The sequence below is a fragment of the Pseudophryne corroboree genome, chromosome 6 (genome assembly GCF_028390025.1).
Source record: "Pseudophryne corroboree isolate aPseCor3 chromosome 6, aPseCor3.hap2, whole genome shotgun sequence".
In the NCBI taxonomy this organism is placed as follows: domain Eukaryota; kingdom Metazoa; phylum Chordata; class Amphibia; order Anura; family Myobatrachidae; genus Pseudophryne; species Pseudophryne corroboree.
In genome coordinates, this window is record NC_086449.1 from 265983004 (window position 1) to 266005846 (window position 22843).

Genomic DNA, 22843 nt, shown 5'->3' on the forward strand with positions numbered 1-22843 from the left:
GGGAAGTGAGCCAGGGTGCTGCCCATCAGCTCAGGGAGCCACCCCCCAAAATGACAAAAATTGGGCATGTGACGTGAGACCATGCCCAAGGCCAAGCCCCTTTTTCAGGAGTGCGGGGCCCGACTTCCAGCTATTAAATAGTGGGAAGTATGACAGAGTGGACATAGAAATGTATATTTTATGTTGTATATCAAGTTAAAATATAGAGTGGGTAGTGGACAAGTGGAATAGCCTCCCATCAGAGGGGGTAGAGGCTAAGACAGTTGAGCAATTTAAACATGCATGGGGTAGACATAAGGATATCCTTACAAAGAAATGAGGATCAAATAAGGTTTGAGATAAAAAAAAAAATACGGTAAAAAAAAAAAAGGGGCAGACTAGATGGGCCAAGTGGCTCTTATCTGCCGCCAAATTCTATATTTCTATGTAATTTAATAAACATTTCATAATGTGTTATACATCTATATATTAATAGCATAAGGACAATTTTTATGAGTGACTCATTTCTATGAATACCAAATGAAAGCTCTTGGTCCATAGATGTTCAGAATTATATTGCCGTTGTAATCAGTTGCTTCATTTCAGAGTTGTGTGGCAAAACGTGTGCCAGCCAATCACATTGCATCACCATTGAGCTCTCTGAAAATGTGACAGTTGATAAACTCTGCATGTGCATCTGCCAGTGACCTGGACCATGTGACCTGCTGCGAGGTCTGGAAACGGCCACAGTTATGTGCAGCCACCCACTAAGCAGGGATACTGCAGGGTGAAAAGGGGTAAGATGTTCCTTCCAGCAAACCTTTGCCCGGCTGAACCGGGCACATCAGCTAGTTTAATATTGGACGCACTTCAGTACAGCTTTCATTTCCAACACTCCATAGAAACTAACTTACATGTAGGTAGTGAATGATCTGGTCACTGCTAAGTCTAAAAACCATTACTCACTTCTAATTCTAATTGGACCTCTCTGCTGCATTTGACACTGTTGACCCATCTCTTGTCATACAAAACTACAATCCCTAGGTCTTCAGCATACTGTCCTACCCTTACTCTCGTCCTACTTATCAAATCCCGCCTTCAGTGTTCTCTTCCCTGGCTCCATCTCCTCTCTGCTTCCTTTATTAGTTGGAGTACCGCAAGTCTCAATCCTAAATCCTCTACTTTATCTATCCCACCTCTCTTGGAAAACCAGTAATCTGTATCATCTGTAACTGTAAGATGATACGTAAATCTACCTATCCTCTGTATTGGCCTGTGTTACAAAATATATTTTTGCCATTATATTGTGAATGTTATCAGACCACCTCAAACTAAATCTTCCAAACAGAATTAATTATATACTCACCAGCCAATAGTAGTTACCAACCCGATATCTCTGTCACTGTTAACTCGACAATCAACCCTACCCCACAAGCTCGCTGCCTAAGTGCCATCCTTGACTCTGAACTGTTCTTTGATCCTCACATTCAATTTATTTCCAAATCATGTTACATATATCTAAAAAATATTTCCAGAATACGACCATATCTTACACATGACACTGCAACACTCTGATTCATGTACTTATCTCCTGTATTGGCTATTGTAATAGTCTCCTTACTGCTGGTCTTCCTATAAACATACTTTCACCTCTACAATCTATTTTGAATACAGAGGCTAGACTGATCTTCCCCAGAGCTGCTCTGCTGTCAGTCATTACATTGGTTGCCGGTAATTTACTGAATTCACTATAAAATACTTTGCTAATACTCTGCTCACATACAGTGTAAGGGTAAAGCTATCAACCAAACTGCACCAACATATAGCTTGCTTATCTCAAACTATCTCCCAGCTTGTCCTCCCTGCTCTGCGCAAGATCTTTGCCTGTCATCCACACTCATTGCACCCATTGGGGCAGATGTATTAACCTGGAGAAAGCATAAGGAAGTGATAAACCAGTGATATGTGCAAGGTGATAGACACACCAGCCAGTCTGCTCCTAACTGTAAATTTACATATTGGAGCTGATTGGCTGGTGCGTTTATCACCTTGCACTTATCACTGGTTTATCACTTCCTTATGCCTTCTCCGGGTTAATACATCTGCTCCTCTATCGGTTAAAGTATTTTTTTGGCCAGCACCTAATCTGTGGAATTCCCTCCGAATACAATGCTTTCTTGTAATCTCCAAACGTGTGTGTGTGTGTGTGTGTGTGTGTGTGTGTGTGTGTGTGTGTGTGTGTGTGTGTGTTTGTGTGTTGTGTGTCCTGTGTATGCCACTGATCACTGCTTTATAAATAGACCCCAACATAGACTGCCATGTTAAAGAAATGCCATTGTCTATTTGTTATTTTCCAATGGGGAAGTTGAGAAATGTTTCTTTCTCAAATTTGCTCAATTTATTTGTAACTTCTCTATGTTTATCTTTAAATAGTTAATAAAAAAAAAATAAACAAGTTATATAGCTTGTGCTTTGTATCATCTGTCTGTACTCTGCAGTGTGTAACTTACATTAAATATATTTCAGCACACCTTAGAATAACTTACTTGTAGCACCCCTCCTCCTTTGCTTTCTGGATAATGGTGCAGAAAGTGACAAGGAAGCCCCAGCATTTTAGCTAACCAATCCATCACATTCATTTCTAATTCAGTGCATGCCGGACTGGAAGCCTAGAGATGTAAGAAATACATTTGAGTTAATACCAGAATAACACATTGGGGTCAATTCAGATCTGATCGCTGCTGTGCGTTTTCACACAGTAGGCGATTAGGTCTGAACTGCGCATGCACTGCAATGCGCAGGCGCGACGGTACGCAGCAACGGGGAGCGACGGGCAGCGATGGGATGGTGCGAAAAATCCCATTGCACCGGCGAACGCAAGGAGATTGACAGGAAGAGGGCGTTTGTGGGTGGGAACTGACCATTTTTAAGGAGTGTCCAGAAAAACGCAGGAGGGACCAGGCGTTTGGAGGGAGGAATCCTGATGTCATCTCCGGCCCCGATCATCGCAATGGCTGAGTAAGTCCTGGGCTGTGCAGAGACTGCACAATCTTCTGTTTGTGCAGCTCTCCTGCACATGCGATCGCACACTTGCACAGCGATTTCCCCCTCCCCCTGTAAGCGGTGACTACCTGATCACAGGGATGCAAAAAACGCACCCTAGCAATCAGGTCCGAATTAGCCCCATTGGGTGGGATGTACTGGTGAACTTGGTCTTCATTACATCCTGCCCTTTATCCCAAATTTAAAAATTCCCCAATCCACCAATCTGCGCCCATACATTACAGATATATTTCAGTGATTTGCAGATAATTTGCAACAAATACAGATCTGCCAATCTTGAAGAGCTCATTAGTTTACTAGAAATGGTCTCCAAAGTTGCTGATTGTTGCCATATACTAGCAATCTATAGCCCCAATTGATCTGTGAAACCCAACATGTTGGAGACCCTGATTTAACAATCACAATCAAATTTTGGTCTAAATCCACGATCTGTGAACTCCATATATTGCAGATTTATTTGCATAATTACCTGCGAAACAGCAAATTGCCTTGTTGTAAAGGTCAGTCAGCTATACTGTCTGTCTTTTTTTACATGTCAGAACAGTTGCGTTTAATTGAAAAATAAAAATACTTAGCTATTGCTCACAGCTAGAAGCTTTGTGCTGCCATATTTCTGTGACAGCCTCTCCCACATTCTTAGTGACAAAGACAGTCAGCTAGCAAAAATGTATCCCCATAATATTCATTAACTACAACTGATATATATATATATATATATATATATATATACACACACATATATATATATATATATATATATATATATATAAATAAGATTTTCCGTCATTATACAATTTTCTTCCTCTGGGTATATAGGAAACAGCAGCGTCCACTTTAGGGCTCCTCTTCATGATGGCTCCCTGTCAGATGTCACTGAGGTTACTATATTGATTTGAATCAATATAAAACATCCTTTTGTAACTTTAAAGTGCATAAATAACTGGACCAGAATAAAAAAAAAATTCAAATGCTGATTTTCTAGTACATATTAAAAACATAAAAGCAAATCATTGCTTGCTGTGGGCAACACCACAGATTTTCCAGTTTTCTGTATAACAATTTCCATACATTTTTTCCAGTGTTTCATATAACTGTACAACCGGCAAGTAAAAGATTTCACTTAAGTGCCCTACCGCCTAGCCAAACAGAGACCTGGATAAAATGACTGCTTGTGGTAGCCCCTGGCTAGAGGTAATGCCTCTGATATTTTACCTAGGTGGCAGAGCAGCTATAAGCACTGAGGATATAAACGTGAAAGGGTTTTATTACTAAAAACAGATCGCAGTGACAATGCTTTTATCATGTTAGGGGGTCAATCAAGTTAGGTGCGAGTCTGCGAATGCGAGTTTCTTTCATGGAACTCGCAGACTTTGCACGAATGCAAAAGAGTGGGGAGAACTTCCTGGTCCCCAAAAGAGTGCCAACTTCATTAGCAGAATCATCCAGACAGCTGTTGGTGGGCATAAGGAAAGTACTGGACACTTTAAAAGTTATTAAATGGCTGTTTTGGGATTTTTTTTATTTTTTTAAGTAAAAAAATGATATTAAGCAAACAAATTTTGTTTAATTACTGAGGAATTAAACGGAAAATGTAATTCAAAAAGTGGAAAAGGGTGATTTTGAGGTAATTTGAGATGACTTTATATTTTCTAAAAAAAAATATAAAAAGCAATTGTTTCTCATTTAAATAAATACTTTCATTACATTGGGGTGCATAATAAATTTAAAAAGTTGTTTTTGGGGTAATTTGTGTCCTTCCCAATAATTACATGTATTTATTGGCCCAATTAAGCTTATTGAAAGATTCCAAATGCCTAATTAGTCATTGGGGGGTTGGTGGGTAAGCAAGGGAATTTTCCCAAAAAATGGCAATTCGCAGTTTGTACAAAGAAACTCGCACCTAATTGGATTGACCCCTAACCTCACCTCCCACAATTTCATTATCTATTGATGCCACTACTTTCTCCTCTAGCCCCCTGTATTGGAGTTATCCTTGACTCCTCATTCTCCTTCAAACTACACATTCAGTACCTCTCACAGTCCTGCCATTTCCATCTCAAAAATATTTCCAGGATCAGACCCTGTCTCACCTTAGATGCTACTAAGAGCCTCATCCACTCACTAGTCATCTCCAGATTGGACTACTGTAATCTCCTCCTATCTGGCCTCCCTGACTACAGCCTCTCTCCACTCCAATCTATCCTGAATGCTACTGCCCTGCTCATCTTCCTCTCCAAACATACTATGTCTGCCTCCCCTTCAGAATCCAATTCAAGCTTCTCACACTCACTTACAAAACCCTCACTCATTCCTCTCCCATTTACATATATGACCTTATCTCCCATTACACTCCCACCCACCCTCTTCCCTCCTCAGATGCATGCCACCTCTCCTGCCTACTGATTACTTCCTCTCATTCCTGCCTCCAAGATTTTCGCTGTGGTGCTCCTTACCTCTGGAATTCTGTATTTCCCCATCAGACTCTCCACCTCTCTACAAAACTTCAAACAGGCTCTCGACCCACTTCATCAATCCTAGGCGTCTCTCATCCTAACCTTCTGTTCCATACTCACTTCTACCCCATCTGTGTCACCCTTGTCTGTCTTCACCTCCCCTTTAGAATGTAAGCGCTCACATGTAGGGCCCTCTCCCCTCATGTGTTTTTCTTTCACTTACTTAGACTATCTTCTACTCCATACTCTCAACAACAACAACAACTAAACTTCGGTCTCTGCCACCCTGATGCATCTTTTAGTGTTGTGTCTGCTGATGCAGAAATGTTTATATACCAAGTACTTGTCCTACAATGGCCCTCATTCCGAGTTGTTCGCTCGCTAGCTGCTTTTAGCAGCATTGCACACGCTAGGCCGCCGCCCTCTGGGAGTGTATCTTAGCTTAGCAGAAGTGCGAACGAAAGATTAGCAGAACTGCTAATAAATAATTATTTGCAGTTTCTGAGTAGCTCCGGACCTACTCACAGATTGCGATCAGCTCAGTCCGTTTAGTTCCTGGTTTGACATCACAAACACGCCCTGCGTTCGGTCAGCCACTCCCCCGTTTCTCCAGACACTCCCGCGTTTTTCCCTGACACGCCTGCGTTTTTTAGCACACTCCCGGAAAACGCTCAGTTACCTCCCAGAAATGCCCCTTTCCTATCAATCATTTATCGATCAGCAGTGCGTCTGAAAAGCGTCGTACGAACACCAGCAAAACTGCTTAGTTTTTAGTTAAACAACTTAGCGCATGCGCGCTGCGTACCATGCGCATGCGCATTTAGCAGCAAATCGCAGCATAGCGAAAATCGGCAACGAGCGAACAACTCGGAATGACCCCCAATGTCTTGTACTGTTTTATTATTTTGCTCATTTGTTTATGTACTTTTTTAGGTGCTGCAGAAGCCTTGTGACACAATATATATAAAGGATGATGATGATGATAATAATAATAATAATAATAATAATAATAATAATGTGTGTGTAGCAATCAAGAAAAAAATAATCTCACATTCAGCTAATGTAGATTTGACAGGTTCGACATACCCATGTAAATCCAAGGCAGTTTATAGCATCTGCGAGCATATCCCCAAGCAAGGAAGGCCAGGAGGTTAGCGCTGGGAAGTATGCATGCATATGAGGACTCTGCCAGTGGACCACCTGCAATAACAAATAACAGTAGTGGAACATTCTGCACTAATTGGCAAATTGCAAAAATGATGGGAATTCCTATACTTTCAGCAGTGATACATAGATATATATGATCTTGTGACAGATAGATAGATAGATAGATAGATAGATAGATAGATAGATAGATTAGATAGATAGATGACATATCTTCATGTACTCCCAATTTTTCAAGGCCAGAAGAGGCACAACAAAATGGCAGTACTTTGTGCAGCCTGTAGCATGGTTGACCCTGGATTTTCAGTTCAGGATGTTGGCAGTTGTGAAGATAAAGAAGTGCTTTGTTTGTTAGAAGCCTGTCCATATTTACATGCAATAGAGAGAAGGCTCGATGTGCAAAGTATAAAGAGACAATACAAATGGTTCCCCTTCGTTTGCTTCCGTCAACAAAACACGTTTTAGATGCATCCAGCTTCTGTCCAGTTTCCCACATCAAATTGCAGAATTCTGGAATCCCATTATAAGTGACAAGGCACAGCCCATGAAGCCTGGTAAGTAGGATTCTGGGCACCTACTCACAACCCTCCCCATTAATCACACCCACCACATACACACGTATCAGACACATTTTATATATAGGTGTTTCAGCCACACTGCCTCAGGCTCTATGTGCTGGTCCTGTTAATTCCTGTTTATTTCTTACCTGAGCCGCCATTGCCTTCTCTTTGCATGTAGGAAAAGCAGCTGCTCCCATAGTGCCCCTGGACCTAGCAACCAATGCTACAGAAGCTTTATAGTTTCACCACTAAGTGAAATATTTCATGCATTTTTTTTTTAAATCTGCAACTGTTTTATCATGTGACAAGTGCCATATGTAAGACCTAAATCTAAATTTTAGGTAAGTGATAGTTACCATTTTAGAAGTTTCTTATACATAGGTATATATCCATTTACCCCAGGCATGATGATGTCCTCAATGTCCCTGAAGATGTTGTCCCAACTCTCCGACTCCACCGGGGCACTGTCAGGCAATAGGGCTCTCATATAGCCTGGTTGTACATCTGGAATTACCTGCCTCTCTCTCACTGTGCTGAGGTACTGACAGATATAATCCACCAATTCTTTACCTGGGTGCAAAGATAATGTTTATACTATCAGAGACTAAAACATTGACACTAGACAGGGCAGGAATACGGGGGGGCAATACCCCTGAGCTACATACAACTAAATATAGAATATGGTGATTATTGCTTACATAAAAAAATGACTTAAACCACTTTTCTGCACCATAATAAAAAAAAAAAAAAAATAACATATGATAGCAGTATGTTTATTGTCACATGTATTATGCAATTTAAACATGCTTGGGATAGGCATATGAATATCCTTACAAAGAATTAAGGTTCAAAAAGGGTTGAGATTACCTAAAGGATAAAAAAAAAGGGGCAGACTAGATGGGCCAAGTGGTTCTTATCTGCCGTCAAATTCTATGTTTCTATTATTGGTATAATGGTTCTTACAGTCTTAAATCTTATATCCTTCTATACCTAATGTCTAAAACCATATTATGACCAGGAGTAATTTATATAATAACGAACATGCCAGTTTAACATTTTGTTGCACTAAACTTAAACTGAAAATAACCATTATTTGTAAGGGCATCAGAGTCAAGATAATATTTCATTTTATACAGGAGACCAAGGTTTTTATGTGTTTTTTTTTATATAGAGAGAGATTTGTTCTACCGATCACTATCTCATCCCTAGATTGTATTCTTCATTTTAGCATAAAGATTACATGAGGTTGACATGTTATATTAAAGAAATCTGGGATAGATTGATTTGTCTTATTTGTTTTTAGAAATAACAACAGAAAGTCAGGATTAATAAGGGGATAAAACAGAAGATCTGTTACAAAGAACAATGGCCCAGGTATACTTCAGTTTGCACAAGTGCTCCTCAGTTCCACCAAAACAAATATACTACAGAGCAAATGGGAAAGTGTAGCTTGGGGAGGTTTGAAAAGAATTAAGGGGAAGTGTGGGAGAATGTGACACAAGTGGAGGAGAAGGTGAGGGTTACATGGGAGAAGAGATAAAGAAGGCATGGAGTGGGATAGGAGCGAAGGGAAGCTGTAGATAGATGAAGTAAAGGAGAGGATAGAGAAAGTGTGGGGGAAAAGTGGGAGAAGGTGACAGAGGTGGCAGAGAAGGCAAGGGAAGAGTAGGATAAGAGATGAAGGGGAAGATAATGGGGGATAAGTGATGGGAAGAAGTATAGGGAAATGGTGGAGGTGAAGTGGGGGGGAAAGGGAGAAGTGAGGGGAAATGTGGGAGAAAGCATAAGTGGAGGAGAAGGTGGTAAGGAGTGGGGGATAAGTGAGGGGAAGTGGGGGAGATGCAGATGGAGAGAATTGGAGGAGAGGGGGCAGGGAAAGTATGGTAAAAGAGTGGGGAAATGTGGGACAAGGTGACAGAAGTGGAGAAGGTGAGGGAAGTTTGGGAGAAGAGATGAAAGGGAAAAGAGAAAGGAGTGGGGAATAAGTGAGGGGATGGGGGAGAAGACATATCGGGAAGTGGTGGAGATGAAGTGGAGGAGAAGTGAGGGGAAATGTGGCAGAGTTGGTGAGGGAAACATGAAAGAACAGATGAAAGGGAAGGGAGTTGGGGGAAGAAGTTAGGGGAATTGGAGGAGATTGCAATGGAAGTGGAGGTTAGGGTGCATTTCTATGGGTGTGGATTAAAAGATTGTCAGTGTCTATATAGACAGTCAATAGGTCGACACCAGATGTTAGACTGTCAGTAGGTCGAAAGTTCAATGGTAAACATGGACTTTGGTCGACAGGGTCAAAAGGTTGACAGTTTCAAAAGGCCGACATGTAAATGGTCAACATGAAAAAGGTTGACACCTTAACCATAACCATCCCCTCTGCCTGCCTAACCCTCCCCAAAGTGCCTAACCCTAACTGTATGCCTTATACTAACCCCTAACTCTAAAAATCATGAAACATCATGTGTCAACCTATTTTGTGTTGACCATTTACATGTCAACCTTTTGATCCTGTCAAACATTTGACACTGTTGACTTAAGTCCATGTCGACTATTTAACTGTTGACCTTTTGACCCTGTCGGCCATCTGGTGTTGACCTATCGACTGTCTATTTACTGTCTATCTTCCATCCTGATACCCTTTTCTATACAGTCCTTGCTGTGTGAGGGACACGTGACTATGTCCACTATTCAAAACAAACTCTGAGTTGCCAGAGTTCATGCTCATCCTATACTATTAATGAGACATACATTGTGCTTTCATTTGTACTATGACGGAGAAGTGTATTTCTTTGTGCACTTTGCCGAGTGCAAACAAAGCTCCATACACACAATAGGCAGTCCTGATTTTCCTGTTGATTTAAGGAAGAATGAGGCTAAACCAGGGACTATTTTAGCAGAAAAACTGAAATTTGAGAGGGGTGTCTCTAAGGAAGCTGCACATTAAAGTTACATTTACACTTTTGCAGAGTGCGCCTTTCCTGATTCTACTACCTTTTTGCACATCTGAGTGCACTTCTAGTTTGAGGCGACATATCCCGATAAGGCACAGATTAATGACTTGTATTGATGAAGAGTATACAATATGCAACAAGCAATATGTAAACGTGTCATTCAGCAACGTGTCCCTGGAAGCTGGATGTGACTTTTACTACACACAAATGCACATTTTCTAGATTCATGTAAAAACTATTTCAGTGTACCTAATAGTTTATTTAAGGAAGATATAAATCATATGTAAAACATATAGTTTAATTACCGAAGAGAGAGTTTGACTATAATATCCTAATCTGCATATCTGACATCCGTAGAGCCCATGTAACATACCTCTCCTCCTGTATTCCTCTGATTCCATGGCAGATTGCATATCAGTATGTGAAATCCGGCTTTGGCGAGAGTTGTCTGTATGAACCTCCCTCTCATGTCTAATATTTTATACCCCTGTTATCTCTCAGTCATACGTCACTTATATTTATTCCTGTCTACGCAAACAGGCTATCTTATTCCATTTATTGCATATGCCACTCCATCATGTTGATTTGAAATAAAAGAAACTCTCAAGCACTATTTGCTTTCTCTGTTATCTTTGATGTCTTCAGCTGTATCTACACAGCCAGTTCCATTCATAATCAGTACAGTGGATGCTCGAGGAGCCTCATTCTCTGCTGGAAATACATATAACCAGCTGCTATTTTCTATGCTAATGCTTAATAATGTTACCACCATTGAACGTACAAGAGAGGTATTGATTGGTTTTATTAGAGGGGACTAAACAGGGCACTTAAGAGTAGATTTAAATTTAATAAGGAGCAGTTTGTGAGACATTGATCATCAGCGGCTTTGACTGATCATTTTAAAATGGAGATGTAAATTTATGCCTAATAAGCCTGATTTAGCATTAACTCCTATTTCTGTTTTAAAACAGACAAAGCTGATGGATAGTATATCTGCCCCTTAGTTTACTATTTGCAAGATTTTAACAAGCTTAAGTTATAGATTGATATGAGTGCCCACAAAGGGGTGGCACCATCATATTCAGGGGTGGATTGGCCGTAGGGCTCACCAGGATGATTCCTGATAGGCTGACATGTCTGTGGGGTCTGCTTTGTGTGTTGTCATGTGCCCACCCCACGTAATAGGCAGCCCATAACACTTAGTACACTGCATTGTCCCCATTCATTCTGTTATTACAGCTCTGCAGTAAAGCAACTCTGCCATCCAGTGATGCTGCCATGGCTTCATGGTATGTTATACCTCGTGTGCTGCCCATGTCGGGTTGGATCACAAGGCCACTTTTAGTTCTCAATGTGCCCCCCGGTCTCAGACACAGTTGCAGCAAAAGACGAAAGGAAAGCCGCAACTGTGTACAATGAGACCCTATGAGGAGGGATCCCGCCCACTCAACAGACCACATGCCCTCATCAAACCACACCCCCATTAGGGTTGCTTCCATAAATTTCCTGGGCTGGTTTTCAATCCCAATCCGCCCCTGATCATATTTAGCAAGTAGGTAGCTCCCCAATGCAGGTTACTTGATTGGATCCTATAAGGGGGAAGGGAGCTATACGTGGGTCTCAGAGTCATTATGAACCTCTTTTGAAATCCCCTTTCATTTGGTTTGAAAGACTTTGCTATTCAAATGAAAAGTGTGTAACAAGGAGATAGGATTTATGGAAATTCCACAGAGATAATTATAGGGATGACCATTGGCCAGTGGTGGTTTGCAACCAGTGATGGTTTACTATAATGGCAGATATCTGCATCGTCTCCCCAGCTAGTGCAATCTATCAATGGTTTTCTGTTGATGGTTTTCTGCCATTGATGTAAACTACCAATGGTTATCAATTTAATGATGTCATCCCTAGATATTTGCCTAAAATTGTATATTTAATTTGGTTACATTGCTTTTACACAATTTTTGGTTTTGTTCAATCTCATATTTTATTTCATTATATGCCATATATCGGTTTGCACTTTTAGATGTGAAGGCAGCTGGTAACATGGCTGGAGACATCTAATATGAGGCAGCCAGAGAGGCAGGCTATGGCATACCTCCCAACATGACCCTCTCCAGAAGGGACAGAATGCTCTGCTTCTGGACTTTTCTCTTAATGTATGATTGCCATCACCTGTGCTGAACAAGTGAATTGGATAAGAAAGGTGTTTCAGCACAGGTGATAGCAATCATAAATTAAGAGGGAAGTCCAGGAGCAGAGCATTGTGTCCCTCCTTGAGAGGGTCATGTTGGGAGGTATGGACTATGGCATGAGATCAGTGGGAGAGAATGCATGCAGCTTTGAGAAGTGCAGATGAAGAGAATGCATCTAAGTAGCTAAAAAGCCTCACAGCGCATGCGTTCCATGGTGTGTGTGCACAGAGGCTCAGTAGTTTTACGGCACACCCAGGTAACCGCATGAACTACTAGACCCCGGCTAGACAGTTCATCATCGATAGCAGCAACTTTTCTCGTAGAGGTCGATATTTTCACAGGTACTTGGGTACCCCAGTACTTATACTCATAGTAGTAGGAATTTATGTCGGAAACCAGATGGCGACAGTGAGAGCAGCTGGAGTAGGTCAAGACTGGTCAGTAACCAGGATATGGATACTGATGGTAGCCAAATACATGCAGGTGAGATATAAGGTTATGCTGAGGTACTGAAGTATAACTGGATACTGCTGACAAGTAACAGATTGGAATCCAACAATTATTGCTTAGGTGCTGAGATATTGCAAGACACTGCTGACTGGTAATAACACAGGCTGGAATCCAGGAGATAATGATGACTCAGAGCAGTCAGGGCAGGAACACGGGCGAGTCAGCTTCTCTGCAGGGCAAGAATGCTATAACCGGTAGGCAGAGCCGGCCATAGGCATAGGCAAACTAGGCAATTGCCTAGGGCATTTGATATGCCTAGGGGCATCAGCAGCTTCTGCTGATTAAAATGATATGCGGCATGCCTATATTCTGTGTGTAGCATTTCATATGCAGATACAGCCACAGTCTCACACAATATATAGGCATGCTGCATATCATTTTAATCAGCAGAAACTGATTGTGCATCCTAGCCACATAGCAATGCAAATAAGATGCATTTTCATTAAAAAAAAAAGAAGGTGTGCCCGACGTTAGCATTGAGGCAAGATTTATGAGGACACATCTGTATCCAAGCAAAGGCAGAGGTCACAGTGTTAGTGGCAGTGTGAGTGCTGTGTGCACGTGAGTGGGATGGTTGTGCAGTAGTGTTCGGAATATGTGTAAGGAGCATTATGTGTGTCATGTAAAAATGCATTAATAATGTGCAACATATGTATAAGGGGCACTACGTGTATAAGGACATTAATGTTCAGCATATGTGTAACAGGGTACTACTGTATGTGTGTCATTATGTGTATAGGGGCACTAGTAATGTGCAGCAAATGTGTAGGGGCACTATGTGTCATTATGTGTATAAGGGCATTAATGTGCAGCATACAGTATGTATACTGTAAGGGACATTATGTGTAAAAGGGCATTAATAAAGGTTGTCATAACGTGTAAGGCGCATTATGTTTATAAAGACAGTAATAAGGTATCTCATGTGTAAGGGGCATTACTGTATGGAATGTGTATAAATGCATTACTAATGTGTGGCATTATGTGTATAAGGTGCTCTACTATGTGGCGTTGCATATAGAAAGGGCACTACTGTGCCATCTAATGTGAATAAAGAGCAAATGGGTGTGGTGTAATGTGACTAAGGAGCAATTCAGGGTGATGTAATGTGAATAAGGGGCTCTACTGTGAGGAGTAACGTTTATAAGGGAAAGTGATACTACTGTGGGATGTAATATGAATTATGGACACTATCGCATGATCAAATGTGAATAAAGTTGCAGTACTGTGTGGCGTAATTAGAATTGGGGTTATTGTGTGGCCATGCCCCTTGCCAGCAAACAAACCCCTTTTTGGGCTGTGCGCCAAATGTGCGAACTGTTCCTATTTAAAATATAGGGGTACAAACACCAAAATAAGGACTGCTATGGGTGAGGGGTGATGGTGCTGGGAAAGAGGTGCAAGGTCAGAGGCGGAACCAGCGGTAGTGCTAGGGGGCACCATCCAAAATCTTGCCTAGGGCATCATGTTGGTTAGGGCCGGCTCTGCCGGTAGGTAGGCTAATCCCTTCCAGCCTTTTACCATATACAGAATCCAATCAGACTTTTCCAACAGGGACAAACCCCCCTAATCTAATCATGCTGTAGCGCACAGGTGTGAGCAGCGGAAGTGGCACATGAAGGCATCCCAGCTGCTTAGTAACAGCCAGGGCCAGCAGCCAGTGCAGCCACTAGAAGAGATTCGGCTCCGTGTGAGCCATCACAGGTAGCGTGGTGGCTCATAACAAGTGACTATTGAGACACACAGTATCAGAAATGTATTGGAAATGTAATGGGCATTCCTGGGCGGTGACTGGGAGATGGCTATTCAGATGCACGGAGATCTACCATTTTATGTGTCACAACTGAGGGCCTGAGCTGACGGGAGGCAGCCTCAGTTGTAGGGGCTGAGATGTACCGGAACCTGGGAGGTTGTATCAGACCCCTGGACATGTAAGTAACATGAATAATAACTGCCCGAAGGCGTGACCACGACAACTTGGATAAAAGTCAATGATGTTTATTATGACAACTCCGCAACACAGCAGCAGTAAAAGAAAACGTAAAAGTCAGCAAAGAATAAATACAGTTCCTGGGTACTACAGGATGGCAGGAGCCACAGGGCACTGGTAGTGTGAGATAGTTCTTATGATCTTCTAGATGGAAAGTCCTTACCAGGCCCGACTGTAGCAATGGAGATAACCCAGGATTGTGCCAGCTGGTGTTCCAGGAAAAGCTGGGTTGCTGAAGATAAAACAGCTGCTGTGGATACTGGCTGGAACCAGACTGTTGTTAGCACGGAGTGGATACTGGCTGGAACCAGTTAAATAATAAATGAACTTGGGAGCGATGAAATATGAACTGAAATGTAGAACTTGAGAGCGGAGAAATAATAATACCGGTGGAGAGTGGTAAAGTGTAGAAAGGACACCGGCCCTTTAAGGGAAGCTGTACTCTGCTGGAAGCTGAGCTGGAAGCAGGTAATGTTGTAGCTGGAAACAGATGAATCCACAATGGATTGGAGAGTCAGGCTACACCGCAGGTGGAATGCTGGTGCGGGTCTCTATGGTGGAAGTCTTGAGACAGGAGCTGGAACCTGGAAGACAATCACAGGAGAGAGACAAACAGGAACTAGGTTTGACAACCAAAGCACTGACGCCTTCCTTGCTCAGGCACAGTGTATTTATACCTGCAGCAAGGAAGGGATTGGCTAGGCAATTATGCAGATTAACAATACTGACAACAGATTGGAGGAAATGATCAGCTGACAGAATCCAAGATGGCTGCGCCCATGCAGACACTTGGAGGGAAGTTTGGTTTGTAATCCATGTGGTAATGAAAACAGTAATGGCGGCGCCGGCCACTGGAGACAGGAGACGCCAGGCTGACAAGTGCACATCCAACCACGCGGACACAGCGGAGGCCGCGGCTGACGTAATCGCCACTCTGACACTCTGCATGCAGAAGCTCAGGGACGGCGGCGGAGGCCGCGGGAGACGCCATGCCAGATGTAATAAGGCGTTACTGTGACAGCGTCTCAGAGAGACAGGAGAGGATGCAGGAATGTGAACATTAGGATAACAGATGGGATCCGGTCCTGGAGCGCTGAGCCAGCCTTAGGAGGCATCTGATGGGTAAGAAATGGCGTCCAGATACCCGGATCGTGACATTATGGGCTTGTTATGGGAGTTTTGCAGGCATTTCACAGAATCTGGGCAAGTTCTACAGGGCTAACTGTTGAAAATCAAGCCTGGGGTTTCCACAGTTAGTGAAAACTGGTTGAAGTTCTTTAAAATGAAGCAGGTTGCAATACTATGTTAATAATCTCACTCTACATAAATCTCTTAAGTTGGATTTGCCTTAATGTGGGTAGAACTTACATTTAAATTTACAGGCAACCACCCTGATCTGTCTAGTGTCTCATACAGAAGACGTGGTTGAAATGGGAAACTAGAAAACGAAGGATCTTGCGCTGTCTTAATAAAATTCCCAACCACATTGTGGTGGATGGTTTAATTACACTACTAGACCTTTTGTAAGCAATAGATTCCGTCTTTTAAAGTTGCAATAACTTTTGATACCACTAGATAGCATTTACATGTTCATGTTTAATGTAAAGATTGGAAAAGTATGAATGTCCCTAAAGAGGAAAACTGTATATGAATGATTTTGGGGGAACGATCAAAATACACATAGGCATGGTCACAACACATTGCAGCATGTCGTGCCTCCCCTGGTGACCTCCATACCCCCTCCCTGCCCCTAAAAACTGCCTAACAATGCCTCTCCCTGCCCCTAAAACTGCCCTACAATGCCATTACACCTATCACATGTACATGCAGCACTGATGTAGCATCTGTCATCAGGGCACACCTTCCAACTGTCTTAGGGACAAATATTCTGTTCTGCAGGAAAGTTCTCTTAAATTGGGACTATCCTGACTAAGTCAGTCAGGTTAGGAAGTATGATCATAAGTACTTACTTGTTTGCCTATCTCTTTTTAATGATGACACACACTCATTGTTTTCATTTATGTGGGGATGAGAGATGCGTGACACATATATTTAGGCAGAAAATAGCTAAAACTATTTTTCTGATTTTGACACAGATGTGTTGCACATCATTGTTTGTAAAATGAGAAGCCCTGACCATGTTATGTGTTATCTGAGAACTTCCAAAGTAGACAGTAGAAAAATGTTTCAAAAAAAGCTTGTCAGAAAGTTGCCATCACCTGAATCCTTTTAAAGTTTTGTATTGGAGTAAATTACGGTCTTTAGCCCTCCGCTGCGCTCAAATCATCCCTATACTTCCTTTCACCCCTTATATCCCTCACTATTCATACCTTCCCTCCTCTTATGATTACTAAAGTTGGCATTGGGAGAGGCAAGCAGGGTAATTGCCTAAGGCCTCCCAGAGCTTTCCTATCTCACTTTTAAAAAATTTTATCAGCACTTGCTACACGTCTCTTCTAGCACCAACGTTCCTATACTACACAGAACTGTGACAACTAGTGTCAGCGAACAATGCAGTGTAGGAACAGCCAAAATGACACCTACAGTTACGGATATGTTTAACAAAGGTCAATTTCGATTTCTAACCCCCCTAACCCCAGATTTTCATTTGATCTTGCATATCGGAGATTTACGAACGGCAAAACCGACTGAAAAATCACCAAAAAAGACACCAATGTTTTTCCACAGATGACTATATGATCCCCAAATCAGAAACCAACCTCGAAATCGAGGGTTGCCCACCTAAACAATGGATCTGCATGTGGCAGTCAGTTTTGGAAGAACAACTGCACAGATCTCTGTGACTAGGGTTACAAATGAAAAATAAAAAGGGTGAGGGGTTCCCAACCACGGTTCTCAATGCACACTAACAGTCCAAGTTTTAAGGATATCCATGCTTGAAACAGATTCAAAAGGTCAACAGATGAAAGGTCGACAGGTACAAAAGGTCAACATGTTCAAAAGGTCAATGTGACAATTGTCGACACACAAATGGCTGAAACGTGTTTTGGGATTTTTCAAGTTTTCCCAAAATTTGCTTGATTTACTATCCATGTGGACATCTATTGGGAATAGCAACCTGTGGCAAGTGAAGTGGGGAGCAGCGAGTTGCCTTGCCCGAAGTGCGCCTGTGAGGGTACACATTTGTACTGATGATGATCATATAACATGGAATATACAAGATTTGGCCTAAACCCCCCCAAAAAACTTGTGTCAACCATTTTCGACACAAGTCGATAACTGGGACTACATCTTGCAGGACGATAAGAGGTAATCTATCATTCTGAATCTTTAGATGGTCCAGGTTCAATTCACTGTTTTAGGATGTATTTTTTAACTCAAGTGTCCTGCTTTTTCTTGAAAAACTTTTGTATATATATTAACCCACCTATGGGAATCTGTTTGATATTTTTTTTTTGTGAATACATTTTTTTTAATATAGTCCATTTGGACTGATACCTTTTCCCACCTGTTATTTGTATTTCCATGTGCAATTTGAGGAAATAAAAGCAACCCAGAAGGGCGTAGAAAATCCACCAGTCTTGTGACACGCAATTTTGTGCTGTGTTTGTTTATTTAAAGATACCTTTACATATGCACTCTTGCTATATATCATGTGAGTTATGGTACGTTACCAACAATAAGGCTCTTTTGTGGTGGTTCTAACCACATATATAGAAGAGCAAAGAAACCATTGTACACATGACACATCCTAATTGTGAGTTGGGTACGCCATTCCACACCCTCTGGGACTAAAGTCATTTTTTGGATCTATCCATCTGCTTCTTTCCTAATTATTCTGATTTTTTTTTTTAGACAACATAACATATTACTATATTTTTAATCTTCCCTGTGTCTTCTGAATATTATGAATGACTGAATTGCAACTGTCGGGGAGAACAAGGCTACATGGACAAGATTATCATAATTAAAAGGAATGTATATTCATTCTTTCATTACACTAATCTAAACATACATCTAACTTTGATGCATACATAGCGCCAGAGATTGTGCCACCTTTTCAACTTTGGTGCCCTATGCCAGAAAGATAATAACCACCCCAATATTTTTTCCAAAATTTTCTATTGAGGCATCGTGAATCAATTACACTACAATATTTAATACTTTGTTACAGAAAAATTAGATACAATAGACATTAGCATTACAACAAAGGTATGATGACGACTGTACTATCCATAGCAATTTCATCGGGTGTGGTACAGAATGAGTTAACATAAAGAAAGACTTGACAAACAGGAACATATCAAAAGCAATTAAATTATATCAACTTCAGCACTGACTCATAGTGTTGGAGCCCTGGAGAGGGACGCCCACCAGCATCATACCCCTTAATTTAGCGAGACAGGTGGGTCTTGCGCCGCCATTCTTGTGAGAAAGCAGTTAGTATTTTTAAGACTGTGGTGTATTTGCTGTCGAGTAGTGAGGGCAAGAGTGTCAAATATGATTCCCATAGCATAAAAAAGCGTTGCACCTGCTTCTCTTTAGTTTAAATAGCTTCCACCCAATCCATCCTAAACAAAAAGTAGCGCTTGCTTAAAAACAAATGTAATGTAAGCATGCTTGCCTAATCTTCTTTCCTACCTTCCAAGAGGTATCAGGTCAGAAGGTCGACACTACCCCTGAACACACAGCATCTCCTAAAGGGTAACACTTCCTGCTGTCTTCACTTTTGTTCTTATCAGAAACAGCCCTTTTGGTGAAACTCGGAGGAGAAAAAGAACACAGAGATAGGAGCAAAGATGAAGAGGGGGGACAAAGATGAGGGAAAGAGACAGAGGAGGGAGACAAATATAAGTGTGAAAGAGAGACAGACGGGGATAGAGATACAAGAGAAAGAGAGAGAAATGGTGTGGGGTGGAAGCAAGACAGAGATGGGATAGTGGGGGAAAACAGTGGTAATAAACCTGCAATGCCGGGAACAATATACCCCTTTCACACCACCTAAAGGGCGGGTCGCAGCTGGGAGCCTGACACGGGAGCTCCCAGGGTGCGACCTGCGCAGTCTGCAAACTGGCATATTGCCGGGTTGGTGACGTCAGCGGTGACGTGGCGGGGGTGACGCTTGGAGATCATCATGCGCCTTTTAGTGATGACAGCAGAGCTCTCACGAAGCCACACCCTTTTCGGGCACATGTAGGTGTTTTCTTGATTGCAACAGGTGTCACTGACCCTGGTGCAGCCACTGTCCGGATTTGATCGTCTTGCCCTCTTACTGGGTTCTCGCATTATGTGTTCCACCTAAGGCCAGGATGCCAGCTTCCCGATGTCTTACAGCTGAGATTCTGTAATTAGAGGGGTATAAATATTGAGGAAGGCAAAAGAAGAATATCCGCAGCCTGAAGAAGGGTAACTGAAATGTGTTGCTGGTGGGGGAACCCATATGGTCTTGAATGCCTGGACTTTGGTGATTATTATCGGACTGGACATTTGGAGTAAATTTCATGCCTTGTCTGATTCTGCTCAGATCTTTTTTTATATGGTAGGCATTTAAACCTATAGGGCCTTATTTTTCTAGTTTTATGTGTGTAAACTAAAAACTGTGAAAGCAATAGTATGCTATGCACATTTTATCTTTTTCTGCACAAATTGCCTTGGAGTTATAAAAAGGGAGATTGAATAAAGGAGAATTGTCCTATGAATGTGCTGATGCCTTATGGGAGTTGTTATTGTGTGGTTATAACGTCATATATGAGGTAAAATAAGAGGCAACCTCACAACCAGGGTGTGGATAAAAGGTGGTCGTTTTCTCTACATGTTGTGATTCTTGTGTGCTAAAAAGAGTGGAATCCATTAATATTCTCACTGTTTTAAAAACCTCTCTGTGGGGTTTTCTTAAAGGTAACCTCATTACCATAGGGGTGATTATTAAAGGTGTGTGATTTTTCACATACAGTATACATTTAATTGAGTGGACTTTATCACATTTTGGCGGTACAATTCTCTAAGGGAAAAAGACATTCTACATTATGAAATATTTTCTTTTTCCTGAGGAACATAAGAACAATTGGAGCGCTGAAACTAGGATTTTCTTTGCAATTGTGTTTGAAAAATGACAGTTAGGAGCTGGTTGGCTGGTATTATTATTAGAAAACTTAGATTACTTACCTATAATGTTTATGTTGTAGGCCCATCACATCCACGACCACCCAGACCATCGGTTGAAAAGGGTGAAGATGCAGCTGCTGACGAAGTGCTGATGTTGACACCCATCGACACGCTTGACATCCCAAATGTGCGTTATGTTGATACCCAACAGCAATAACCAATAGCAGGACCAAGCACACTTACACCACACCGCACTCCATCTGTGGAAGAATTTACACTGTCACTGGACTCATTAAGGAACTCGCAGTTGCAATTCATGCAGAAGCAAACTGAAAAAATTGACTGCATGATACATGAGAAAGCAAACTATCATTGCTCGAGCATTGCTGGGCCATAATATAGAGATGCAAATACAAAGCCTTAACCAAAATCTTACGGCCAACTACAAAAATCAACAAGCTATTTATGCCCAAACTCATGCCCTGGTCAATGTTCATACTGAATTGGTAGCACAGAGGCTTACATCTGAGGCAGCTTCAAGTAACACCATTAGTAGAGGACCAACATCATCTGTGTCAGTGTCACCAACTACTCCCCTCCGCGCACCAGTGGTGGGAAAGTAAAAATCTGTAGAGACGTACTATCGAGACAGCCCTGTAATATTGTATTCTTGCTTGCAGCACTTAGGGCTAGCAAGAGCTTCTTACTCTTCAAGGTCAAACGCACTCACGCAGGTATTGCCCATTTCAGATTGAAGGGTACAAAATTAACAACTTTAGCCTCTGTGTATCAACGTATTAGGTGCCTCAAATATTGGACAATGGGACAGGCCCAAAGACAATGATATGTGTCTGCCTCTTCTTGATGCCATTTTGGGCATGAGTGGGTTTCAGAGGTTCCCTTATGGAAACATCTGAGAGGAAAGAGGTAAGTATTGTGATATATGTTTAGAAAAAGTTCAGTGTACATACCAGCTGGTAATGTTTTCCGATAAAACAAAAGGGCCTTTTCCAGAGTAGATATAGATAAGTTAAGAAAATGGACTAACCATTTGGACATGTCCCCTCCGTCCATATTTAAAATAGATACAAGTCTGTATCTGCAGCGCTTCTTTATGGGTGCAAATATGCCTAATGAGCAGTCTTTGAAACAGATCACAGATAAACAGCAGAATTGTAAATGTGGTTTCTACCTATTATTTCAATGTTAGGGAACTCCAGCACTATGGGGGTCATTCCGAGCTGATCGCTTGCTGCCATTTTTTGCAGGGCAGTGAACAGGCTACTACTGCACATGCGTATTCAACGCAATGCGCAAGCGCATCGTACGACTACAAAGCGGATCGTTGCTGAGCGATGGATTTAACGAAGAATCCATTCGCACAGCCGATCGCAAGGAGATTGACAGGAAGAGGGCGTTTGTGAGTGTCAACTGACCGTTTTCTAGGAGTGTTGCGGCGAACGCAGGTGTGTCCAGGCATTTGGAGGGTGGATGTCTGATGTCAATTCCGGGACCTGCAACGCTGAATTCATCGCACAGGGTAAGTAACTCTTACCCTGGTCTTGTTCTACACAAAACTTTTTTTGCATAGCAGGGCTGCACAAGCAATCGCAGCCATGCTATGCAAAAATACACTCCCCCATAGGCCGCGTCTAGTTGATCACACAGGCTGCAAAAAGTTGCAGTGTGCGATCAACTCGGAATGACCCCCCCATATGTGTGTGAGACCCTAGAGCCGGTAAAGGGTCTTCTGCCAAGAACAGCCACCCGCTGTTCCCTTAGTGCACAACACACACACCTTAACTTAGAGGGGGGCGCCTGGGCTTAAACCTCTAGCAGAAGGGGCTCACACAATAGACTGGAGACCACTAGGTAACAAACCTGGAATGTAGCAACTGGCAAGGCAACAGTTAATTGCAGG

The 22843-nt window shown here is 42.0% G+C and overlaps 1 protein-coding gene across 1 annotated transcript in view; it reads right to left on the reverse strand.

Moving 5' to 3' along the window:
• Window positions 1-10565, reverse strand: part of HDC (histidine decarboxylase) — a 54351-nt gene extending 43786 nt beyond the window's left edge. Inside the window, exons 1-4 of the mRNA XM_063925987.1 lie at window positions 10538-10565; window positions 7617-7789; window positions 6582-6695; window positions 2526-2648 (exon numbers count right to left, since the gene is read on the reverse strand). Coding sequence (XP_063782057.1) covers window positions 2526-2648; window positions 6582-6695; window positions 7617-7789; window positions 10538-10565 — 438 coding nt within the window. The remainder of the gene's footprint in view (window positions 1-2525; window positions 2649-6581; window positions 6696-7616; window positions 7790-10537) is intronic.
• Window positions 10566-22843: the final 12278 nt, after the last annotated feature.